The sequence below is a fragment of the Budorcas taxicolor genome, chromosome 11, assembly GCF_023091745.1.
Source record: "Budorcas taxicolor isolate Tak-1 chromosome 11, Takin1.1, whole genome shotgun sequence".
NCBI lineage: Eukaryota > Metazoa > Chordata > Mammalia > Artiodactyla > Bovidae > Budorcas > Budorcas taxicolor.
Window position 1 is genome coordinate 9,879,840 of NC_068920.1, and position 19,998 is coordinate 9,899,837.

General features: G+C 54.2%; 1 protein-coding gene across 2 annotated transcripts; it reads right to left on the minus strand.

The window, feature by feature from the left end:
• Positions 1-11,011: 11,011 nt before the first annotated feature.
• On the minus strand, positions 11,012-19,602 carry SERPINB1 (serpin family B member 1). 2 transcript variants are annotated; one of them, XM_052648645.1, is made up of 7 exons: positions 19,592-19,602; positions 18,512-18,686; positions 16,016-16,150; positions 15,381-15,498; positions 13,895-14,037; positions 13,644-13,811; positions 11,012-12,288 (listed from the first exon to the last, which is right to left on the minus strand). In XM_052648645.1, the coding sequence occupies exons 2-7, from the start codon at positions 18,677-18,679 to the stop codon at positions 11,887-11,889; spliced, it is 1,134 nt and encodes a 377-aa protein (XP_052504605.1). In that variant the 5' UTR covers positions 18,680-18,686; positions 19,592-19,602; the 3' UTR covers positions 11,012-11,886. The 2 variants fall into 2 exon arrangements, with proteins under 2 accessions (XP_052504605.1, XP_052504606.1); XM_052648646.1 differs by lacking the exon at positions 19,592-19,602 and adding an exon at positions 19,264-19,273.
• Positions 19,603-19,998: the final 396 nt, after the last annotated feature.

A 19,998-nucleotide genomic window follows, 5' to 3' on the forward strand; every position in this document is an offset into this window, starting at 1 on the left:
TTCAGCGAGCACTTGTTTAGTTGGTTTTCTTGCTGGAGAAGAGGAGGAGGAGACTGGTCCTCAACGGGCAGGGGCGCGCCTCCCCTGGCTCGGGGCGCGGTTCCCTGGCTGAGCTGGGGCAGCTGGGGATGTAGTTAGGGTGTGGTGGGTAGATGTAGTCAGGATGTGGTGCTTCTGCTCTAAAAGCAGGACTCAGTCCCTTTGTAGCCTCTTTATTTAAGCAAGAAACTGACGGCAAGTCACCTGTCCATGAAGCAAAATCAAAAGTGTACAGTGAGCAAGCTCAAGGTCATAATGGTGAGAACTCAGTCGGGCAGCTTCTGGGATCCCAGAGCGTTAATTCGTGTCTTCCGGCCTCAGTGTCCTCACCCCCTGATGGAGAGTGGATTATAATAACCTCTGAAAGCACGTACAGTTTGAGGTGCAGGGCTTGAATTCACACCACGAAACCACGTAAAGGAGGCTCCAGGTTTCGCTGCTGAGCCTTTCAGCTCCAGCTCCTCCCGGGAGGGACGACTGGGCTTTGAGGCAAAGCCATGGTCCAGTCTCTGGCAAATCACTGCGCTCCCTTGAGCTGAGGATTTCTCAGCTTTGAAGTGAGGCTGAGAGAGGCTGCTGGGCCCACTTTTACTTTGGAAGTTTCTTATGAAAGTTGGGTGAGATAACTTAGGGGGAAGTACTTTATCAGCCTTCTAAAAGTGAGGGACTCTTCTTGGGTTAATGTGAGGGATAATGGGCAGGTTTCAGAGGCGGGACAAGGCGGAAGAAATACTTTTTCATTAGCTTGCTGGTCGTTCACACAGGCGTGGATGGAACCCAGTGGGCAAACTGTTGTCTTCTACTTATTTTTTTTTAATTAGCAGTTTTACTTCATTTATTTATTTGACTTCATCTGACTTAATTGCAGCACCAAGGGCCTTCACGGTGGGATTCAGGCTTTTCTCTACTGGCAGTGCTCGGCCTTAGTTGCCCCCGCGACATGTGGGATCTTAGTTCCCTGACCAGGAATCAAACCCACGTCCCATGCATTGCAAGGTGGATTCTTAACCCCTGGACCACCGGGGAAGTCCCGTGTTCTTACCCTCTTTCCTTCACGTGGGAGAACTGCCCTGAGAACACAGAATGGATGGATTTCTGCTGATTGTTGTCATCTGCCTGCTTGGTGGGCGTCCCAGTGGCTCAGCGGTAAAGAATCTGCCTGCACTGCAGATGTGGGTTTGATCCCTGGGTCGGGAAGATCCCTGGAGAAGGAAATGGCAGCCCACGCCAGTCTTCTTGCCTGGAGACTCCCATGGACAGAGGAGCCTGGTGGGCTGCAGTCCACAGGGTCAAACAGGAGTTGGACACACCTGAGCGGCTGGACAGCAGCGGTAAAGCCCTCTTGGCGCTGAAGCGGGGCCCCTCCAGGCCTGTCTGCCCCTGCCTCCCTGCTCCTGGGGTAGGAAATTGTGAGCGTGTTGAAATCGTGGAAGATCAGAGGCCAGTTCCTCTCCAGGGTGGACATCAGATCTCACGGGAAGCCGCAGACCCAGCTCTGTCTCTAAGGCGGGGCATCCTCGGAGCCTGTGAGAAGCCAGGCAGGAGAGCCCAGCCCGGTGACCAGCACGTCTCAGGGCCGCTCCTGGGATGTCTGTGCCTGACCTGTGCTAAGAAACGGTGTCCTGAGTGGCTCTGGGACACTTTGGTGTCATGACACTAGCTGGACGCCTAGAATTTGGTTGCTCAACCTGACCACCCCCTTCCGTGGGAACATCCTGCCCCCCGTGCTCAGCGTGTGACCGAGGGGTTTCTGGGGGCTTCTTCCAGGCCACACCCCACCCCGCCTAGGCGCGGACTCCATGCAGTGGCCTTCTGGGCGCCCCCTCCAGGCTCGGCTCCTCCAGGCGGGACGCCCCGTGTGACTGTGGAGGGCCGGGAGAGGAGGCAGCTGGCCCCAGGGACAGCGGCTGGGCGTGTTCAGGCAGCAGTGGAGGGGTTTCCGGAGCCAGCCTCACCCCTGCCGTCTCTGCCAGCTGCCAGTAAACTGCCACCCTCCTTCCGTTTTAGCCAGGTGACACTGGGTTTCAGCAACCTTGCGCAAGAGTCCCGATGATGCCGCTGGGGGCTGCGGGGCCAGGTGGGCGGGGCAAGGCCAGGATGGGGGCTGGAGCCTGTCAGGCCATCAGGGTTCAGGGGGCAGAGGGCAGAAGGCACGGAGGCTCTCGAGACCTCCCACCCCTCCATCACTGGTGACTGGGGATTTCCAGTTTCCTATTGAAAAAGCTCCAGGTTTGTTTTGAAATGGGAGCTAAGAAGAGCGTCTGTGTGTCCAGGAACACTAACGTCTGCTGGGAGCGTCTCTCTCTCTGTCTGTCTTTGAGATCTCGGGGCTGGCTGCTGCTCCCCTCTTGCCGTGGGCCCTCTGCCACCCGGGGCCTGTCCACCCACCCCTGCCCCGATCTCTGACACCCAGAGGGGCAGAAGGACATGAGGGGGGCCCAGGGTGGGGAGTCAGGCACCCTAAATCCACACTCTGCCCCGCGGTCTCTTCACCAGTAAACCTGAGCTAAATTAGGGCGGAGAGACATCCCATGAAGACTCCAGGGCCTGGCTCACAGACGGGGTTTGTTACAGACCTTGAAAGGCCCCTGTGCAAGGCTATTCAGTCCCTCAGTCATGCCCGACTCTTTGCGACCCCATGTCCTGCAGCCTGCCAGGCTCCTCTGTCCACGGGATTCCCTGAGTTGCCATGCCCTCCTCCAGGGGATCTTTCTGACCCAAGGATCAAACCCTCGTCTGCTGTGTTGGCAGGTGGGTTCCTTACCACCGAGCCACCAGGGAAGCCCCTTACGTAAAGCCACTTTCTACTGAGAGACAAGGGTTTTCTTTCTGATCCTGGTATTTTCCGAAGCAGCAGTGCCGTTTGTGCTGGGACCAGTCAAGGTGTGTTTTTTTTTCTGGAAGCCAGGTGTACCAGACACTCCTTCTGTGACTCAGCTCACTGCCGGGAATCCTTTTCCTTGTGTTATTAAAACATAATAAATACACAGAGCCAATGACACTCTGTTTCGGCCCTAAGATCAGATCGCTTGCAGAGAGTCTGGGCCGTCTCACAGGCATCATTGGATGGGGAAGGAACTTCTGAGTCATTCAGTCTGGTTCCAGCAGTAATCCTGGGCTACTCACCACCCACGGGCAGACACTGGCCTGTGGTGGGAGAAGAAAAGACCAAGTCAGTCGTTTTTGATAGATTTTTGTCCCGTTGGAGCTTTCTGCATTAACCCACCTAACAGAGGCCATTTCCTAACGTGCCTGTCCTGACAGCAATTCTGCCTAAAACAAACAAAAAACTAGCAATTACTAATCTTAACACCAGGGGACTTCCCTGGTGGCCCAGGGGTTAAGAATCCGCCTGCCAACGCAGGGGATGCAGGTTTGATTCCTGGTCTGGGAAGACCCCACGTGCTGGGGGGAGGTCGGCGCAGGCCCCGCAAGCCCTGAGCCTGCCCCTGAGCCCGCAATCAGCAGCAAGGGAGGCGGCCACGATGGGGATCCTGAGCACTGCAGCTAGAGGGGAGCCCACACAGCTACGAAGGCCCAACGTGGCCATAAACAGACACGCAAAAGTGTCGTTGCTGCTGCTGCTGCTGAGTCGCTTCAGTCGTGTCCGACTCTGTGTGACTCCATAGACGGCAGCCCACCAGGCTCCCCCGTCCCTGGGATTCTCCAGGCAAGAACACTGGAGTGGGTTGCCATTTCCTTCTCCAATGCATGAAAGTGAAAAGTGAAAGGGAAGTCGCTCAGTCGTGTCCAACTCTTAGCAACCCCATGGACTGCAGCCTACCAGGCTCCTCCGCCCATGGGATTTTCCAGGCAAGAGTGCTGGAGTGGGGTGCCATTGCCTTCTCTAATGCATGAAAGTAAAAAGTGAAAGTGAAGTTGCTCAGTCGTGTCCAACTCAGTGACCCCATAGACTGCAGCCTACCAGGCTCCTCCGCCCATGGGATTTTCCAGGCAAGAGTACTGGAGTAAAAATGTTGTTAGGGGGAATGTATTTGAAACAATAGCAGTAGGTTGTGGCTATGGAGAGTTCGGCCTGAGAGCTGCCTCCTTCTAGTACGTGTATGATTAACAAGTTCCCTCCTCTCCTGACTGTGCACTCAAGTCCCCACAACATCATTCAGTTCCCCTGGCGTCTCTACGGGTGACCCAGGTTCACTGGAGAAAGGCCCAGAGAGGCTGCCTTCAGGCCGAGTGGAGAAGGAAGAAGCGGAGGCCACCTGCCTCCAGTCTCCACCTCACAGCCTCGGGTCTCCGTCTAAACTCCTCAGGGTCACCGGACCCTGGTGACCTGATTGTATGCATTCATTTACTCTCTAACAGATTCAACATGTGAGTGCTGGGACTATGGAAAGCAGTGGGAGAGCTTCCAAGCTAAGCTTTTGGCAGGACAAATGCACTCTAAAAATGCAACTGAAATACTCGTACACGTGATTGTGAAAGAGCTGGTACCATGTCAAATGGTAAATGTGATAGTAACGGGCAGGCTCGGCCCGACGCCACCTCCTAGGGGCCGTCTCTCACTCAGGATTGATCCTCCCCCTGAACACTCGGCCGGGCTGGTTCAGCACCTTCGGTACCACAGCCCTTCTCGTGGTCTGTTCTGCAGTTTAGCTGGATTACGAGGACCTGAAGAAAGGACCAAAACTAGAAGCAAGGGGGTCTTTGCCTTCCAGGAGCTGACCCTCTCAGTCAGTCAGTTCAGTTCAGTCGTTCAGTCGTGTCCGACTCTGCGACCCCATGAATCGCAGCATGCCAGGCCTCCCTGTCCATCACCAACTCCCAGAGTTTACTCAGACTCAGGTCCATCGAGTCAGTGATGCCATCCAGCCCTCTACTAGCAGCTTAAAAACGGGGTCCCCGGTGATGGTTCAGAGAAGGATCCGCTCAGTGTTTGCGGAAGCACGGAGGTCAAGGGCAGAGGTGAGAACGTCCTGTGTGCAGAGAAGACTCTGGGGGGGTTGGCAGGGGGGAGGCGTGTGGATAGGGTGCGTGGGTAAGTGAGGTCAGGGCATGAACAGCCCTGCCTCTGCAGAGGAGGTTTGTCACCCGGGCGCCTCTGACACCCGAGGGCCGGCGCGCTGGGCGTGGGGCCGCCCTGTGCGCTGCAGGACGTTCCCGCCTCCAGGCCTCCACCCGCTTGAGGTCCTGGTGCCTACCCCGGGCCCAAGTCATGGCAGCGCTGAACCTCAGATGTCGTCACACGTCCCTTGGGGCTGGGGGCACAGGCTTGACGGAGAATACAGGCAAACACGCAGACACACGGGTATGAGGGGCGCGTGTGCGTGACTGAGGACAGGCAAAGGCGAGGAGCAGCTGGCACCCTTGGCTGCTTGTGTCCGAGGCCTCGAAGCGCGACAGAGGAGGGCAATGTCCCCCCGAGGCCTCGAAGTGCGACAGAGGAGGGCAGCGTCCCACCGAGTGTCCTCGTCCCTGGAGGTGCAGACCCGTGAGGGCCCACCGTCTGGTCATCCCTCCAGAGCCCAGGCCTCTCATGGCCTGTCTCCCACTAGGCTTGCCCACAGAGCCCCAGTTCCACCAAGGTGTGATGGCTGACCTCTGCTAACAGTCAGCGGCACCTGAGGACTGTCCCTCCTGGAGCAAGCATTTTATTTTAAAGCGCACCTGGTTTTTTAAGGTAGCAGATGTAGCTTAGCCGGAGACTCTCAGCGTGAGTCAGCGGGTCTGCCAGCAGAGGAGCCGGGACCCCCAGGACAAGCTGCAGGCAAGCAGATTCCTCCTTGGCTCAGCCCAGCCTGCTCAGGTACGCTCCCGGTCTGAAGGACAACTGCTTCAGAATTGGCTAAGGTTTTTCCCTTTGCCACTAGAGAAGGGAAACGTGCCTTGTCGCTCTGTGTCAGAAACTCCAAGCACCACGCTCTTCCTTCCCCACCCCAGAAAATCCAGGCCTGCACCAGCTCCGCACAGCTCGTGACCCTGAACCCGAACTCGAACCTCCCCTCTCCTCCCCCATCGCAGGCCGACCATGCACTCCGCCGCTGGCCTCACCAGCAGCACTTTAAAGATTCCCCACAAAGTTTCCAAGCCAAGACGCACTTGCAGCCGCGAAGCACCCAGCCTCTCGGAAGGAAGCCCGTGCGTCTGCCGCTATTCCGCCTGGTAACTTAGGAGGATGGAGGCACTTTATTCTGTGTGGGAGGGAGCAGAAGACGAACAGGTTTGTCGAACATGTAGAAACAGAGATAAAGGGAGCTATGAAAGCAACAAGGAAATTGTTGCCAGGCAACATGCCTGGTTGTCAAAGAGACAGAGCCGTGTCAGTAATAACCCACGAGTCATCTTCAGTAACAGCCCGTAAATCCCTGAGCTGGAAAATGCCTGTGTCAGGAGGGGTAATGGCAAACAGTTCTCCAAAGAACCAAAGCATGGAGCTCCCCGCTCCAATCCGTAAATACGGATCTTGCTGTAAGCAAAGAAGGCTGACCAAGAGCTTTATTCATTGTTGTAACAAAACTGGTTGATCTGCTCAGAAAGAGAAGTTTCCTGTGTAACTGGTCACAGAGCTGCTCACACCCAGAGTCTTTCCTAACACCCAGGAGAGAAGAGCCGGCCAGAGAGACAGAAACCAAATGCTCTATTTGAGGGATATATTTATTCTTTATTTGACTGCCGTGCAGCTGGTTTACGATGTGCTAATTTCTGCTGTGCAGCAGTGTGACCCGGGCACACACACGTATCACACACACGTATCACACACACGTATGCACATAGTTGTTCATGTTCTTTCCCATTACGGTTTATCACAGGGTGTTGAATATAGGTCCCTCTGCTCTCCAGTAGGACCTTGTCATTCATTTGGGGAGTATTGTATCATCGCAGGAGCACACAGCCAGTACAGACCTTCCGTCCTCAAGGCTGGTGCTTCCTCCACGAGGCAAGATGTCCTTCAGACAGGCTTAGCACGGGCTCCACACACGACGTGCCGTGCGTATGTTAGCCACTCACTGCGTTTCCTTGGTGGCTCAACGGTAAAGAGGGAATTTCCAGCAATGCAGGAAAGCCGGGTTTGATCCCTGGATCAGGCGGATCCCTGGAGAAGGAAATGACAGAACTCCGGTGTTCTTGCCCGGAGAATCCCATGGACGGAGGAGCCCGGCGGGCTACAGTCCACGGGATCACAAAGAGCTGGACGCGGCTGAGCGACTAACACTACACACAGTACCTATACATACCCACAAAATGTACGATTAAGTAAACTCAGAGTACACGGGGAGGACTTCTCGAGGCCTCTAGCCCCTGGCAGGACTGTGGTATTCAGGAGCTGAGAGATCACTCTTTCTTGCTTCGAGTGTTGAGTACATGGGTGAGTTCCCTTTGTGGAGCATGTTTGAGCTATCCTCTTTACAGGTGTAGAAGGTACCATATAAACACTGGTTAATGCCTCAAAAATGGCATTTATCAAAATACAGACATCTTTTTACGTGTTTACGAGCTTTGAGAAGTTAAATAAAGGTGATCCCTAGTTAGGAAAATTGATGGCTGCAACGATGAAATGAGGCACGCGTCATCCGAAAGCAGCAGAGAGAACAGAGCGCACCGTGTGGACAGCCAGCCGCCCCGGAATCCCCTGACCCCGCCCCGGGGACGCGCCCTCCCCTCAGCGCTCATGCTCTGCCCTGCCGACTCCTTGGCGGTGACTGTCTCCTCAGCGGAGATTACTGTCCACTCGAGTTAAGTCACTTGTGGAGTAAATATATTTTGATTAAAAATGCCCACAGTGATGCAAAGCATCCATTTTTAAAAATTAGTTCAGCAAGCGACAGCAGCAAGTAGTGCAGGACAGAAAACGCGGTGAGAAATCGGTGAGTTTAAAAGCCACGGGTGGCAATCCCGTGGCACCCAGTGGCTAGGGCCCCACGCCCCCGCTGCAGGGGCACCGCCTCATCCCTGGTAGGTCCCACGAGCCTGGAGGGGCTGCCAAGAGATTCCACCAGAGTCCTTACCTTTTGATATAGTGAGGCCATAGGAGAGCAATTGAAAATTCTAAGCATCTGCTGTTTTGCCTTGATAAACAGCTGGGTTTACTTTAAAATGGGAAAGTTTTTATGCAAATTCCTGAATATTTTTTTACCAATTTTTACCCAGTTTCCTAATGTATCAAACTTTGCACAGAACACTGAATGTGCAATGTGTTTATTCTTTGAAAACTGACTTTTTAAAATATTGTGCAATAATAAAACATCGACACTTCTAATTTACAAGAGACTTTTATGTATCTGCTGAAGCAAAGATCTTACTCTCAGGATTTGCTGTAACAGACATTTGCAAAACACAGGAAGAGCTGGTGTAAGAACTTCAGGAAAACCTCTTTGAGGAACTTTCTCTTGCTGTGCAGGCTGGGCTGTTCACGGTCTCTCCCGTGAGCTGGAAAATCACCTTTGTTCCTCGACTCCTGTGAGACCGCACACTACACCTCACCTGTTGGCAGAGGCTGGTTTCTTCATTCCACAGGGCTCTGCCATACCCTGTAGGCGGGGCTGTGGTCACACAAGCCACCAACTGTTTTTTCAGATTGGAAAGTATCCGGTGTCGCAATTCTGTGCATGTAATTCGAACCCCAAGAGGTTAGATGAAGAAATGCTTTTCCACTTTATAACCTGTACGTGTCTCGGAGCCATCCACCTTCCGAGGTCAAAGTAGAAGAGATCCTTCAGAAGTCCTGGGAGGTTTTTAGACTGACTGACGCATCCTCTGGCATCCTTGTGTGCAGAGGTCTCGGCTCTTGGCAGTGACCTTGGAGGGGCTGGGCACTGGAGACGTGCCTTGGAAATGTGATAACTCGGCAGGTCCTGCTGCAGGGCCGTCCACCCACTCTTCCCAGGAAATCCCAGGTTATATGATGCCTTCTCAAACGTGAGCGTATTTGAGATTGTAAGTTATTGAAGATTTCCTTTAAACTGGCCGAGGTTCACAGCTGAGCGAGAAAACACAGTATTAATAGTGAAGGGCAAGCATCTCTTCCCAAAGCTTTGAGTGTGCTCAAATCCCCCTGGGCGGCTCTTGGGGATGCATCAGGATGAGGTCTACTCCAAGGCCCCAGGCAGCTTCCTTCCTCCCATCTGCAGCCTGAAGACCACGCCAGGCACCTTAAAGTACAAACATTGCCTGTGGAGCACCATGCTTGGCCTCATGTGGGATTTGGAGAATCTGGGAACTGACCTATCTGTTTGAAATCATGTTGAATGTCAGCTCTTTAAACATGACAGGGCTAGACAGGGCTTCCCAGGTGGCTCAGCAGGAAAGAATCCGCCTGCAGTGCAGGAGACACGGGCTTGATCCCTGGGTGGGGAAGACCCCTTGGAGGAGGAAATGGCCACCCACTCCAGTGTTCTTGCCTGAGAAATCCCATGGACAGAAGAACCCGGCGGGCCTACGGTCCATGGGGTTGCAAGAGTCGGTCACCACTTGGCGACTAAACCACCAGCCACCACGGCCCAGACTCTTCTTTTCCCCCTTCTTTTCCTCTGAAGTGTCTTCTTACTGACTTCTCTGGGTTTGTTATCTTCCCTTTTGCATTTTCCCATCCTTTTGTCTTTCTGGATTACATTTTTCTTTCTGAAAGAAGTTGTGGATAAGTTTTCCTGATCTGACAAGTCATAGTTTCTCTCTCTTGCCATCTGTGATTGGCTAATAAATCTCACCTATGTAGCGCGTCATTCTTAACTGTGTTTGTGAGCTCTAGAATGTCTATCTCATTTTTGAGACTGATTTGAGCTGCCAGTCATCCGCCGAGACGTCTACCCTTGTCTTTTCTCACGTTGATCAGAGGCGACAGGGTTGTTTTGTGAACTGTGCGTGATGGTTCTAACAGCAGGAGCCTCGGGACCTGTGCTTCTATCATCTGTGTCTCTGTCTGCTGGCTTTAGTTGAGGTTCTCATGGCTCAGGAGGGTGTCTTCAGGACAGACTAGGTGTCACCCATCCAGTTACCTTCGATTGCATGCTGGATGTTGTCTAAGAAAAGCTGCTTATAAAAAATCATTGGAAGTTTATGGGTAATCTTTCTGCCTCTGGGTTGTAGCAAACCAGGATGAATGTAACCCAATTCTAGGGCCTGGAATTTTCCAGGCTATCTGACGACTTCAGCAGGCTGCATTCTGCGATGGTTCACTCATGCCTTAGGGTGTCAGGAGGTTGAATGGGGCCCTCACTCTTGATGAGGCCAAACTCAGGCCCCCTAGCCTAGCGCAGCGCCAAAACCCCGTCACGCCTCATAGTTCTCTTCCGGGTTGGGAGATGCCCCAGTCCCTGCTGAGTCTTGGGCCCAGTGTTTCTCCATGATCAAGTCAACCTTCCCCCGAGGGGCTGCCATGTATTTTTTTCAGTTTTCCAGTTGGTCTCCAGAGGTTTCCGGGTTATCTCACTCCTCATTAGGAGAGGTGGACGTTCTCCACATCAGATATGAGCTGGGGGCTTCCCTGGAGGCCCAGGGGTGGGGACTCCACACTCTCACTGCCCGCGCCACCAGGGCGCCGGCTCCATCCCTGCTCGCTACGCTATGGGCAGCAAGACAAAACCAGAGCCAAAGCTAGTCCCTGCTCTCGGATTTCCTAGTTGTTCCGACTTCAGCAGCTGGAGGTAGTCCAGGGGCCTGTTCCCCAGGCACAAAAAGGGAGGATTTGAGCAGAGCTGCTTGGGCCCACGTAACTCGATCCACACGACCTACTCTAAATCGCTGAGTAGATTCGAGACTGAGGGGCAAACAGGGACAGATAACTGCGGCTTTCCTCCCGGTCCCTGTAGCCAAGAGGACTTGTATGGCAGGTGCTAGGAAGGATCTCAAGAGAGGAGAAACGCCTGCCAACATGAGGTTTGCTGGAATTCTGTGGGTGTGCTGTGCAGTCACTCTGTATCAGCCAGATGTAAGCACAAGTCAGGCCAAGAACCCCCTTCTGCAGTCTTGGCCTCCCCGAGATCAGGGAGAAACAAGAAGAGGACTGAGGTCAGTCTGGTTTGCGCGATCTTAGGAAACTTTATTAATCAACCGACCAGCTTCACGAGAGCAAGAAGATGCAGCCTTTCAAGGCACATTCCAAGAACACTGACAAAGGTTGACCTTCATCAAATAGCACCCTGCCACCCGTCGCCCCCCACAGCCTTGCACGAAGCTGTCCTGTTACCAGAGAAGCGGGTGCCAGACGATGGACCTCAAGAGCCTCTACCGGAAAGCGTGGGAGAAGGCAGTTGGCGGCGAGCTCCTGTCGCCATTTCTTGGCTTCTTTCCTGATGAGACGCCTACTGCTTGGTTCCCTGTGCCCCTCATAACGCACCTCCGGAGGAGCAAGGGAGAACAGACAAGGAGGGCGCGGGTTACCGCCAGGTCGGAGGGCCGGACACAGGGTCAGAGACCTCGCCAAGGCAAGCCTGTCTCATAACCCTGACCCTCAACGGGGGCGCTCTCCTGTATTTCAACTGAGCATCTGCTGAAGCCTCCCCTCAGCTATCAGGACATCTCTCTATTGCGGCTTCCAAAAGTCTATCTCTAAAAACAGATGACGGCGTGACCCACTGTCCCCCACGGCTCTCAGGAAAGTATAGCAACTTCTAGACTGCTACCTTGTCGAGGATCTACACATCTGATTCTTCTTTCTTTTTTTAACTCAATGCATTCAAGGGAAATCACGGGATTTTTTTCAGTATAAAAAAAGAAGAAGAGATACCCATGCCAGGTTAATGGGTGTGAACAGCCAAGAGAGCTGAGCTTACAAAGGAGATTAAAGATTCATTATCAAATAGTACTTTACGGGTAAAGATAGATGAGAATGGTCACCATCTAAAGGGTAGGCAAAGAGCTGTAGGCTTGACCTTGCGTTAACATCTCTAGCTTCTATGGGGAGGAAAGCCTGCCTAGAAACAGGATGTGCGAGGAGGGCTTGTGCCGGATGAAGAAGATGAAAGGGTGGTCGGCAACGAACTCCTCCTCCGGCATCAGCATAGCAAACTGGGCGATGGCCCCTGTGGCAGCCGCCGCCTCCGTGCCCTCCTCGTTCACGTCCACAACAGACTTGTGGACCACCTTGGATATGAAGAGGTCGCTGGCCCCTGACATGCCGGACAGGTCCGCCTTGCTGCCGAAGAGATCCCGAACACCCAGGCGGGCCAGGGGCTCGCTGAGGTCGTATCTCTCCTCCAGCTTGAACCTGGGCAGCTGGACCGTGACCTCAAGGAGGTCCAGGCTCTCAGGTTGTGTCCACTCCCGCAGCTTCTCCAGAGTCAGCTGTTGCTCAATCTGGAATAGAAGGGGTGAAAAGAAGAGCGGAACCATCTATGGCAGTCAGTCAGTAAGGCGTTGTTCAGATGAACGGACCATCCTAACCACTGCTTGCTGGTTTCCTTCATGTTTGCACCAAAACAGGTTCCACGTGGGGATTTCACGCCTTTCCAGCTGCTGGTGATAATAAACAGAACCGTGCTCCCAGGCACCAAGGCCCCCATATGGAGACGGGGCCCAGGAACCACCGGCCCCAACCCAGGACTGACTGAGCCTCTGCCAGCTGGACCACCCGCCATCACGGCTGTTACTTCCCCAACTGGCTGAGTGACACAGGGTAATTTTTAAAGCTTTCTTCTATGTCTTCTGTTTATCTGAGTTCCAGTGGTCACTGTGGTTATCTGTAAACCTCACACAGCTGAAGTTGTCCTGATAGACATAGCTCATGAAGCTGAAGCTCCAATACTTAGGCCATCTGATGCAAAGAGCCAACTTATTGGAAGAGACCCTGATGCTGGGAAGATTGAGGGCGGAAGGAGAAGGGGACGACAGAGGACGAGATGGTTGGATGGCATCACCGACTCGACAGACATGAGTTTGAGCAAACTCCGGGAGATAGTGAAGGCCAGGGAAGCGTGGTGTGCTGCAGTCCACGGGGTCGCAGAGTCGGACATGACTTACTGACTGAACAAGAAGAAGAACGCTGGTCAAACCAGAAACAGACCTAGTTCCTCGTCTGAAGTGGGGAACCGTAGCACGTGCTGGGAGCCCTGCCGAGACGCCGGCTCACAGCGCGAGCTGTGTGAGCCCAGCTCCTGCGGCTGCCCTGCTACTGCTGCTCCCCGGGACAGAGCCTCGCCGTGCTGCCCTGCTCATGCTGCTCATCCCGGACTTTCTGTTACAGTCAGGAAGGGGCAGCCATGCGAATACAGCTGAAAGCAGGAACACCCAGGTTCTAACGCATGCTGTAGCTGCAGGTGGCTAGTATCAGAGCCACTCAATAGGAAGTTTAGTTAGGAGGGGAAGGGCAAGGCCCACAACAGGACAGACACACGGAAGAAAAACCACCCTCTTCACACTCCTGCCTCTTCCACACACACACACACACACAGATGCTCACACACGTGCGTGTGCATGCACGCACACACACACGCTCACACACGTGCGTACGCACACACACACAGATGCTCACACACGTGCATGTGCACACACACAGATGCTCACACACGTGCATGTGCACACACACAGATGCTCACACACGTGCATGTGCACACACACAGATGCTCACACATGTGCGTGCACACACACACACACACACACACACACACACACACACACACCATCCGTGCACCATGCAGGGAGCGGGGCCGCACCTTCTTCAGCCCTGTGGCCTCGTCCTGGATGTCGTCCGGCAGCAGGATGACCATGCTGAGGTCCTTGCCCTCGTAGGGCAGCTCCAGCACCCGGCACTTAAGGTCCTTGATGTAGCCGAAGGGAAACTTCTTCTTCTGATACATCATCTTCACCGTTTTTGTTTCTGTCTGAACAATCAGACCACAGAGCGCCCATCATTATCCGCGTGGCTTCGGAGCACAGAGTCATCTAGACAGTCATCCGCCCTCACCTTATTCAGTCTGAAAGGCGCATCCTTGGTGGCCTCCACCATGAACTTCTCCTGCCAGCTCCCTTTGAAATAGATGGCGTTCACCAGCACCAGCCTCGTCAAGCTGTCAACCATACCTGAGGCCAACAGCTCCGGAATTTTCCCTAGAAAGACAAACTTAGCTTTTGAAAAACCCACCTACCAGAGTTCCAAATTTGAACGGACCTTTGATTAAGGTCCGTTAGCACTGGGCTTCCCTCATAGCTCAGTTGGTAAAGAATCTGCCTGCAGTGCAGGAGACTGGGGTTCTCATTCCCGACCCATGGAGAAGGAAATGGCAACCTGCTCCAGTATGCTTGCCTGGAAAATCCCATGGACGGGGAGCCTGGTGGGCAGCAGTCCATGGGGTCGCGAAGAGTTGGGCACGACTGAATGACTAACACACTTGATTAGCACTGAAATGCAATTCAAATGCTTCCTTCTACCCAAAGTCCTGTCACATGGCACTAAGTTAGCTAAGGCCCCCGGGGTGCCCCCACTGTAAGTAAATCAGCTCGGAGGGACTTCCCTGGTGGTTGGGTGGTTAAGAATCTGCTTTCCAATGCAGGTGATGCAGATTCCATCCCTGGTTGGGGAACTAAGATCCCACAAGTCTCGGGCCAGCTAAGCCCACACACCACATCTGGGGTGCGCACGCCATAATTAAGACGCCCTCACGCCCTCAACCTGAGGGCGGATCAGGGGAAACACAAACTACCCTGGAGGGGGCGATGCTTCGAAACAAGTTGTTGGGTTAAAGGGCTAAAAACAGGAAAAATCTCCTTTTCTGGGATGTATTATAATCAGTGGGCCTCATGTGGAGACAGGCCATTCTTTATCAGGAAAGGAAAAATTTCTTAACCAAAGTGTTTCTAGTCACTAAGAAAGAAATCGCTTCTTCAGATCATCCAAGTGGTCGCCTAACTCCCACAGGGAAGCCTTTACCAGACGTCTAAGAGGTAGGACAGCTCCTCGCGGACACACGGCCCCACCCGTGGTGCGTGTGGCTGTGACGGCTGCTGTGGGTGTGGAAGGCACAGGTGTGCTGTGGGTGCCTTGACGGTTCCGTGACCACGACAGAGACAGGAACCAGAGACACAGCCTGACCCTTAGACGAGGTGCTGGCAAAAAGCACTGCTGGCCACAGTGGCCTGCAGACACTGGATCACGAGGCTCCGTCCGTTTATTCTCCAGTCAGCGCTAGTTCCAGCTTTTAAGCGCAGTTTGGGGAACTTACAGGGAAGAAGCTTTTAGCATCTTCAGTTAAAACATGTTTACATTTCCACTTGGAGAGATTCCTGTGTTTGAAAGCTGTCCGGCCCTGGGCAGTGAAGGTGGACCCCAGGGTCAGGCCGAGAGGCGAGGGAAGGGGAGGGTCCCCTGCAGGGGGAGAGGTGGGCGGAGGATAGGAAGGACCCGGTGGAGGGCAGGAAGGACCCGGTGGACGGCCAGCGCCGCCCTCGCTCACCTCCTGTCTGCCCTTTGACCCACTCGTTTATGCTCTTCCTCGCCTCCTCGGAGGCCCGCAGAAAGTCCACACTGGCCAGCTCAGCATTGTACATTTTCTGCGTTGAAGCTAAGAACTCCTGTTTAAGAAAAGAAAAAGGAGGTGTCGTGAGTAACTCCTCTAAAATCCTTAAAAGCAACAGAAATAGTCCCCAAAGGCATATTTCATGGTAACAACAAAAATTCTAGCTCTCCGACTTTTTTTTACTCTGGTGAAAACCACAGAACATTGAATTGGCGGTCTCAACCACTCTTAAGTGTGTAGGTCAGAGGTTTTGGTGTTGCACAAAAATTACCAATTCTTTTCTATTCTCTGACTAACATTCTCATAAACAAGCGAATGCTGATTGTACTTGGAAGTGAATGACAGGATTCACTCTTGATCTTCAGTAGAGCAGCTGGGGTTGATCTTTTCACTGCGGAGATGAGGGGACGAAATCACATCCGCCAAGGCGAATACTGTTGGTTATGTTTTCACTCTGGATTATTTTTCTGAATGTTCATAAAAATTAAAACTGGTTTGTGTGACTCGATTGTGCTGGGCGAAAAATCTGCATTGTCTTTCGAGTTTGAGAACATGAAGAGCAAAGCACTCACGGGGAGGAAATCGTAGCTTTTCTCTCCGAATAACCTGTTGGCGAGTTTCAGAGTGTAGGGAGCACCATGCTTGTTGATATCAGCATTCAGACTCTGAAATCCTGAATGAATCTCAACTCCTTCGAAATGGAGAACCTAAAATAAAGGAAATATTATTTCTATAACCATGGATTTTGAAATTACAAGCCAGTTCCTTGGAATCTGCTTCCATCAAATTAATATGTTTTAGTACTAATTATTGATCAGCAAATCCAAAATGTATTAGTTTCGTGAAACATAGTAAGTATACTGAAAGCTGCCCTTTTGCATCACTTTTTGATATAATTACAGCTGCACAAATATGAGTGGTTAATAAACTAACCCTGCATTCAAGTCTGCTTCCCCCGATCATAAACGGTATGTTCATAAGTATATTTGTACAAACAGAATTTTCCTGAAAGTTCTCAGAAATAAACAGTGGGTAGAAGAATCATCAGCTATGTGAGAACACAAAGGTAGTCGAGACTGAGAGGTTTTTTAATTGCCTTGCCAGCGTCAGTCACCCACTTGCTTAAAAACAATTTCATTAAACTTAACACTGGGCTAAAGTTCAATTCTGCACATATCAGTTACACCAAGAGTCACTTTATGGTTTTATGAGGCCTGGGCTGGTTCCTTCTTTTAGGGCACAAAGAACAAAGCTCTACCGTGTACAAAGGCCAGTCTCTGCCTGACATGTGGAGTGTGTGTGTGGGCACTGTGATCCATCTCTTCAGTGGAAACGGGGGGAAGAACTTAGGACTGCTCTTCACTGAGGTTATAAAGTTCCTGGAATACCTCAAAACAGAAGCTCAGATTACCTTGCAGGGGCAACTAACAGTTACTACTACCAGGGGATTTTTCTTTCTTTTTTTTTTTTAAAGTAGATTTTTGAAAACTTTCAAATGCTTCTGTATCTACAGTGATGAAAAACGTTGGTTTTCCATCAAGTGCAAACATAGAAGCTGTGCAGCTGCAACAGGCTGGTGAACTTGAATCCAGGCTGGACCTTCCCTGGCTCTAGGTGCAGCGTGACCTGTGACCCGGACCCTAGAAAGACCTTTGCGGACGACCTTCCTTTCAAGGAAAGCCAGGGTTCCCCACTGAGAATAAAGCAGGCCCAGCACACGGGTGCCCTCCACACCCGCCAAGGACAGGCGGAGTCTCCGCATCGCCTCCCCGTCTCCCTGAAGGGCCCTCCTGCTCACACAGGACACGCCTGGGCCAGGCCCAGGAGCACAGGGCGCTCTGGTGGCCCCTGGACCTCTCCACTAGGCGCCATCATGCTCACAAGAAAAGAGACCCCGCAGGCGCTGCAGGAGGGAGGAGCCGGCATCACAGGGAAAGCAGCCAGTCCTGGGGGAGGAGGTGCCTGTGAGAGCCAGCGGGGCGAAGCTGGGGCAGAAGCAGCAGGCGGCAGGGGCGGCCAGTCTTCTCACCGCTGTGTCCTCAGCCCGGGAGAGACACTGTGGTCACAAAGGCGGGTTTCCCAGGACGAGGCTGATCCATTGCACTCCGGACGTGCTGACCCCTGTGATTTCCCCAAATGTGGGAGACTCCACTGGGCTTCCCCAGTAGCTCAGCTGGTAAAGAATCTGCCTGCAATGCATGAGACCTGGATTCGATCCCTGGGTCGGGAAGATCTCCTGGAGGAGGAAATGGCAACCCACTCCAGTATTCTTGCCTGGAGAATCCCCATGGACAGAGGAGCCTGGTGGGCTACAGCCCATGGGGTCAGAAAGAGTCAGACACGACTGACTGACACTCCACACTTCACACTTGCTCAGCCCAACAAAAAGTACTGTCTGTCTCATGCATGCATGCATGCAAGGTTGCTTCAGTCCTGTCTGACTCTTTGTGACTCTATGGGCTGCAGGCAAGAATACTGGAGTGAGCTGCCGTTTCCTCCTCCAGGGGATCTTCCCAATGCAAGGACTGAATCTGAGGCTCTCACACCTGCATCGGCAGGTGAGTTCCTTACCAGTAGAGCCACCCCATCGCAGCTGCTCAGTAGAGACTGGCTCATGAATTGACAGCCTGCATCCAAGCGGATTTTCCCTGGGGCTTTTTCTGAAAGTCTGACCTCATGAAGTATAACGTATAACATGACACACAACACTGAACACTGAGACACAATTCTACAAACGCACTGTGCACGCGTGCCTGCTAAGTCGCTTCAGTCGTGTCCGACTCTTTGCGTCCCCATGGCCTGAAGCCCCCCCAGGCTCCTCTGTCCATGGGATTCTCCAGGCAAGGATACTGGAGTGGGTTACCATGCCCTCCTCCAGGGGGACCATCCAGGCCCAGGGACTGAAACCGAGTCTGCCTGAGTCTCCTGCGTTCCAGGCGGATTCTTGACCACTGAGCCATCTGGGGAAGCCCACAGATGCACTGCAAGAGCTCAAAGGCACAGCCTTTGGTCCAGGCTGGGCAGGGTTCAGCCGGAAAAGCAGACAATTCTGGCTAGTTTCTGCTGACCTTGGAAAGCTGTGCCGCGGTGTCGCCTCTGGCCCCCAGAAAGACCATGGCCAGCGCTGACGAGATGCTGAAGGGGGAGATGAAGATGTTTCCGGCAGGACTGTGCTCGGTCAGGGTGCGGAACAGGTCCACGGCGAAGCGGGTGTTCGCTGCGCTCAGGTGCTCCATGGTGAGGCTGCAACGCAGAGCAGAGCCTGAGCCGCCCTCGGCCGCACAAGCAAATCAGCAAGGCCACCCCGGTCTCCTCTCAGCTTGGGCCAACCCCCCCTGACGTTCGCTGGAACTTGTACTTTCTCCCGCTCTTTCTAGGAGGGCCAGAACCCGCGTGCATAGATGTGTGGCCCGGGGAGGTTGGCCAGGGACCCAGCACTGACATGGGGTCCAAGTCTCCCATAGAAACTCGGAGCGACCTGCCAACCAATGAAGCAGATTCCAGCAAGGAGGCAGGATGACCCTCGTTTTGGGGGCCACTGTCCGTGAACAATGGGGTTCACCGCCCCATTCTCGCAGGATATGAGAGCTCGGAAACCCAACACAGGCCCCGAGGCAGGTCGAGCGGCTGGACAGGGAGAAGGTGACCGGAAACCCTGTCCCTCCCGCGGGCAGCGGGGTCTGCAGGTGCAGCAGCTGGCCCTGGCCCCTCAGCCGGCCCCCGGCCCCGCCCGGCCTCCCGCTCAGCCCCACACTCGGGGGAGGAAGGGGATCGATGGGCCGGCGGCTGCCCCGCATGCGAGCCACAGCTGAATTATTACTGTCGCGGAGAAATCGCCTCCCGAGCCTCCAGCCGCAGAAAAGAGGAAGGAGGAGCGGCTGGGCCTGGGCCGGACCGCGCAGGCAGCTCCGGAGGAGCGGGGAGAAGGGCTGGGTTCCGCCTTCGGGCCGCCGGCGCCGGCCTAGCGGCGGAGGGACCCGGGGCGGGCGCACGGCGGGGCGGGGTGACCGCCCGACATGGGGGCCCGCGGGGTGCGGGGCAGGGGGCGGCGTGACCGCCGGACACGGGGATTCCGAGGGGCGCACGACCCCGCGGGGCGCGGGCGACCCGAGCCTGTCCCGCCCGCCCAGCCCCCTGCCGGGCCTTACCCGCTGCTCGGCTGCCTGGGCGGGCGGGGTCTGGGACGGGCCGGGCGCGGCTCTTGTAGCGGCAGAAGGGGGCGGCGCCGGCGGCGCGGGCGGGACGCCCTGCCCCCTGACTCACCTCCCAGGAGCCGGAGCAGGGCGGTGCATCCGGCGGCGAGCCGCGTCCGCGCAGCGCCCTCCTGGGGATCAGCACCCCGGAGTTCCCAGCAAGCTCAGGTCTCTGTCAAGGGCCTGTCATCTCTGTCAAGATGAGCTGTTTCTTACTAAGGTGTGAATGACTGAGATGCCGATGCATCACCTCTCAGAGGCCAAACCAGCCTCTTTGAGGTCTCATCTGTACACTCCAGCCTCTCAGGTTATGGGGCGTGGGAGTGGCGGTGGTGGTGGTGAGGAGGGGCCCTCGGGGCGAG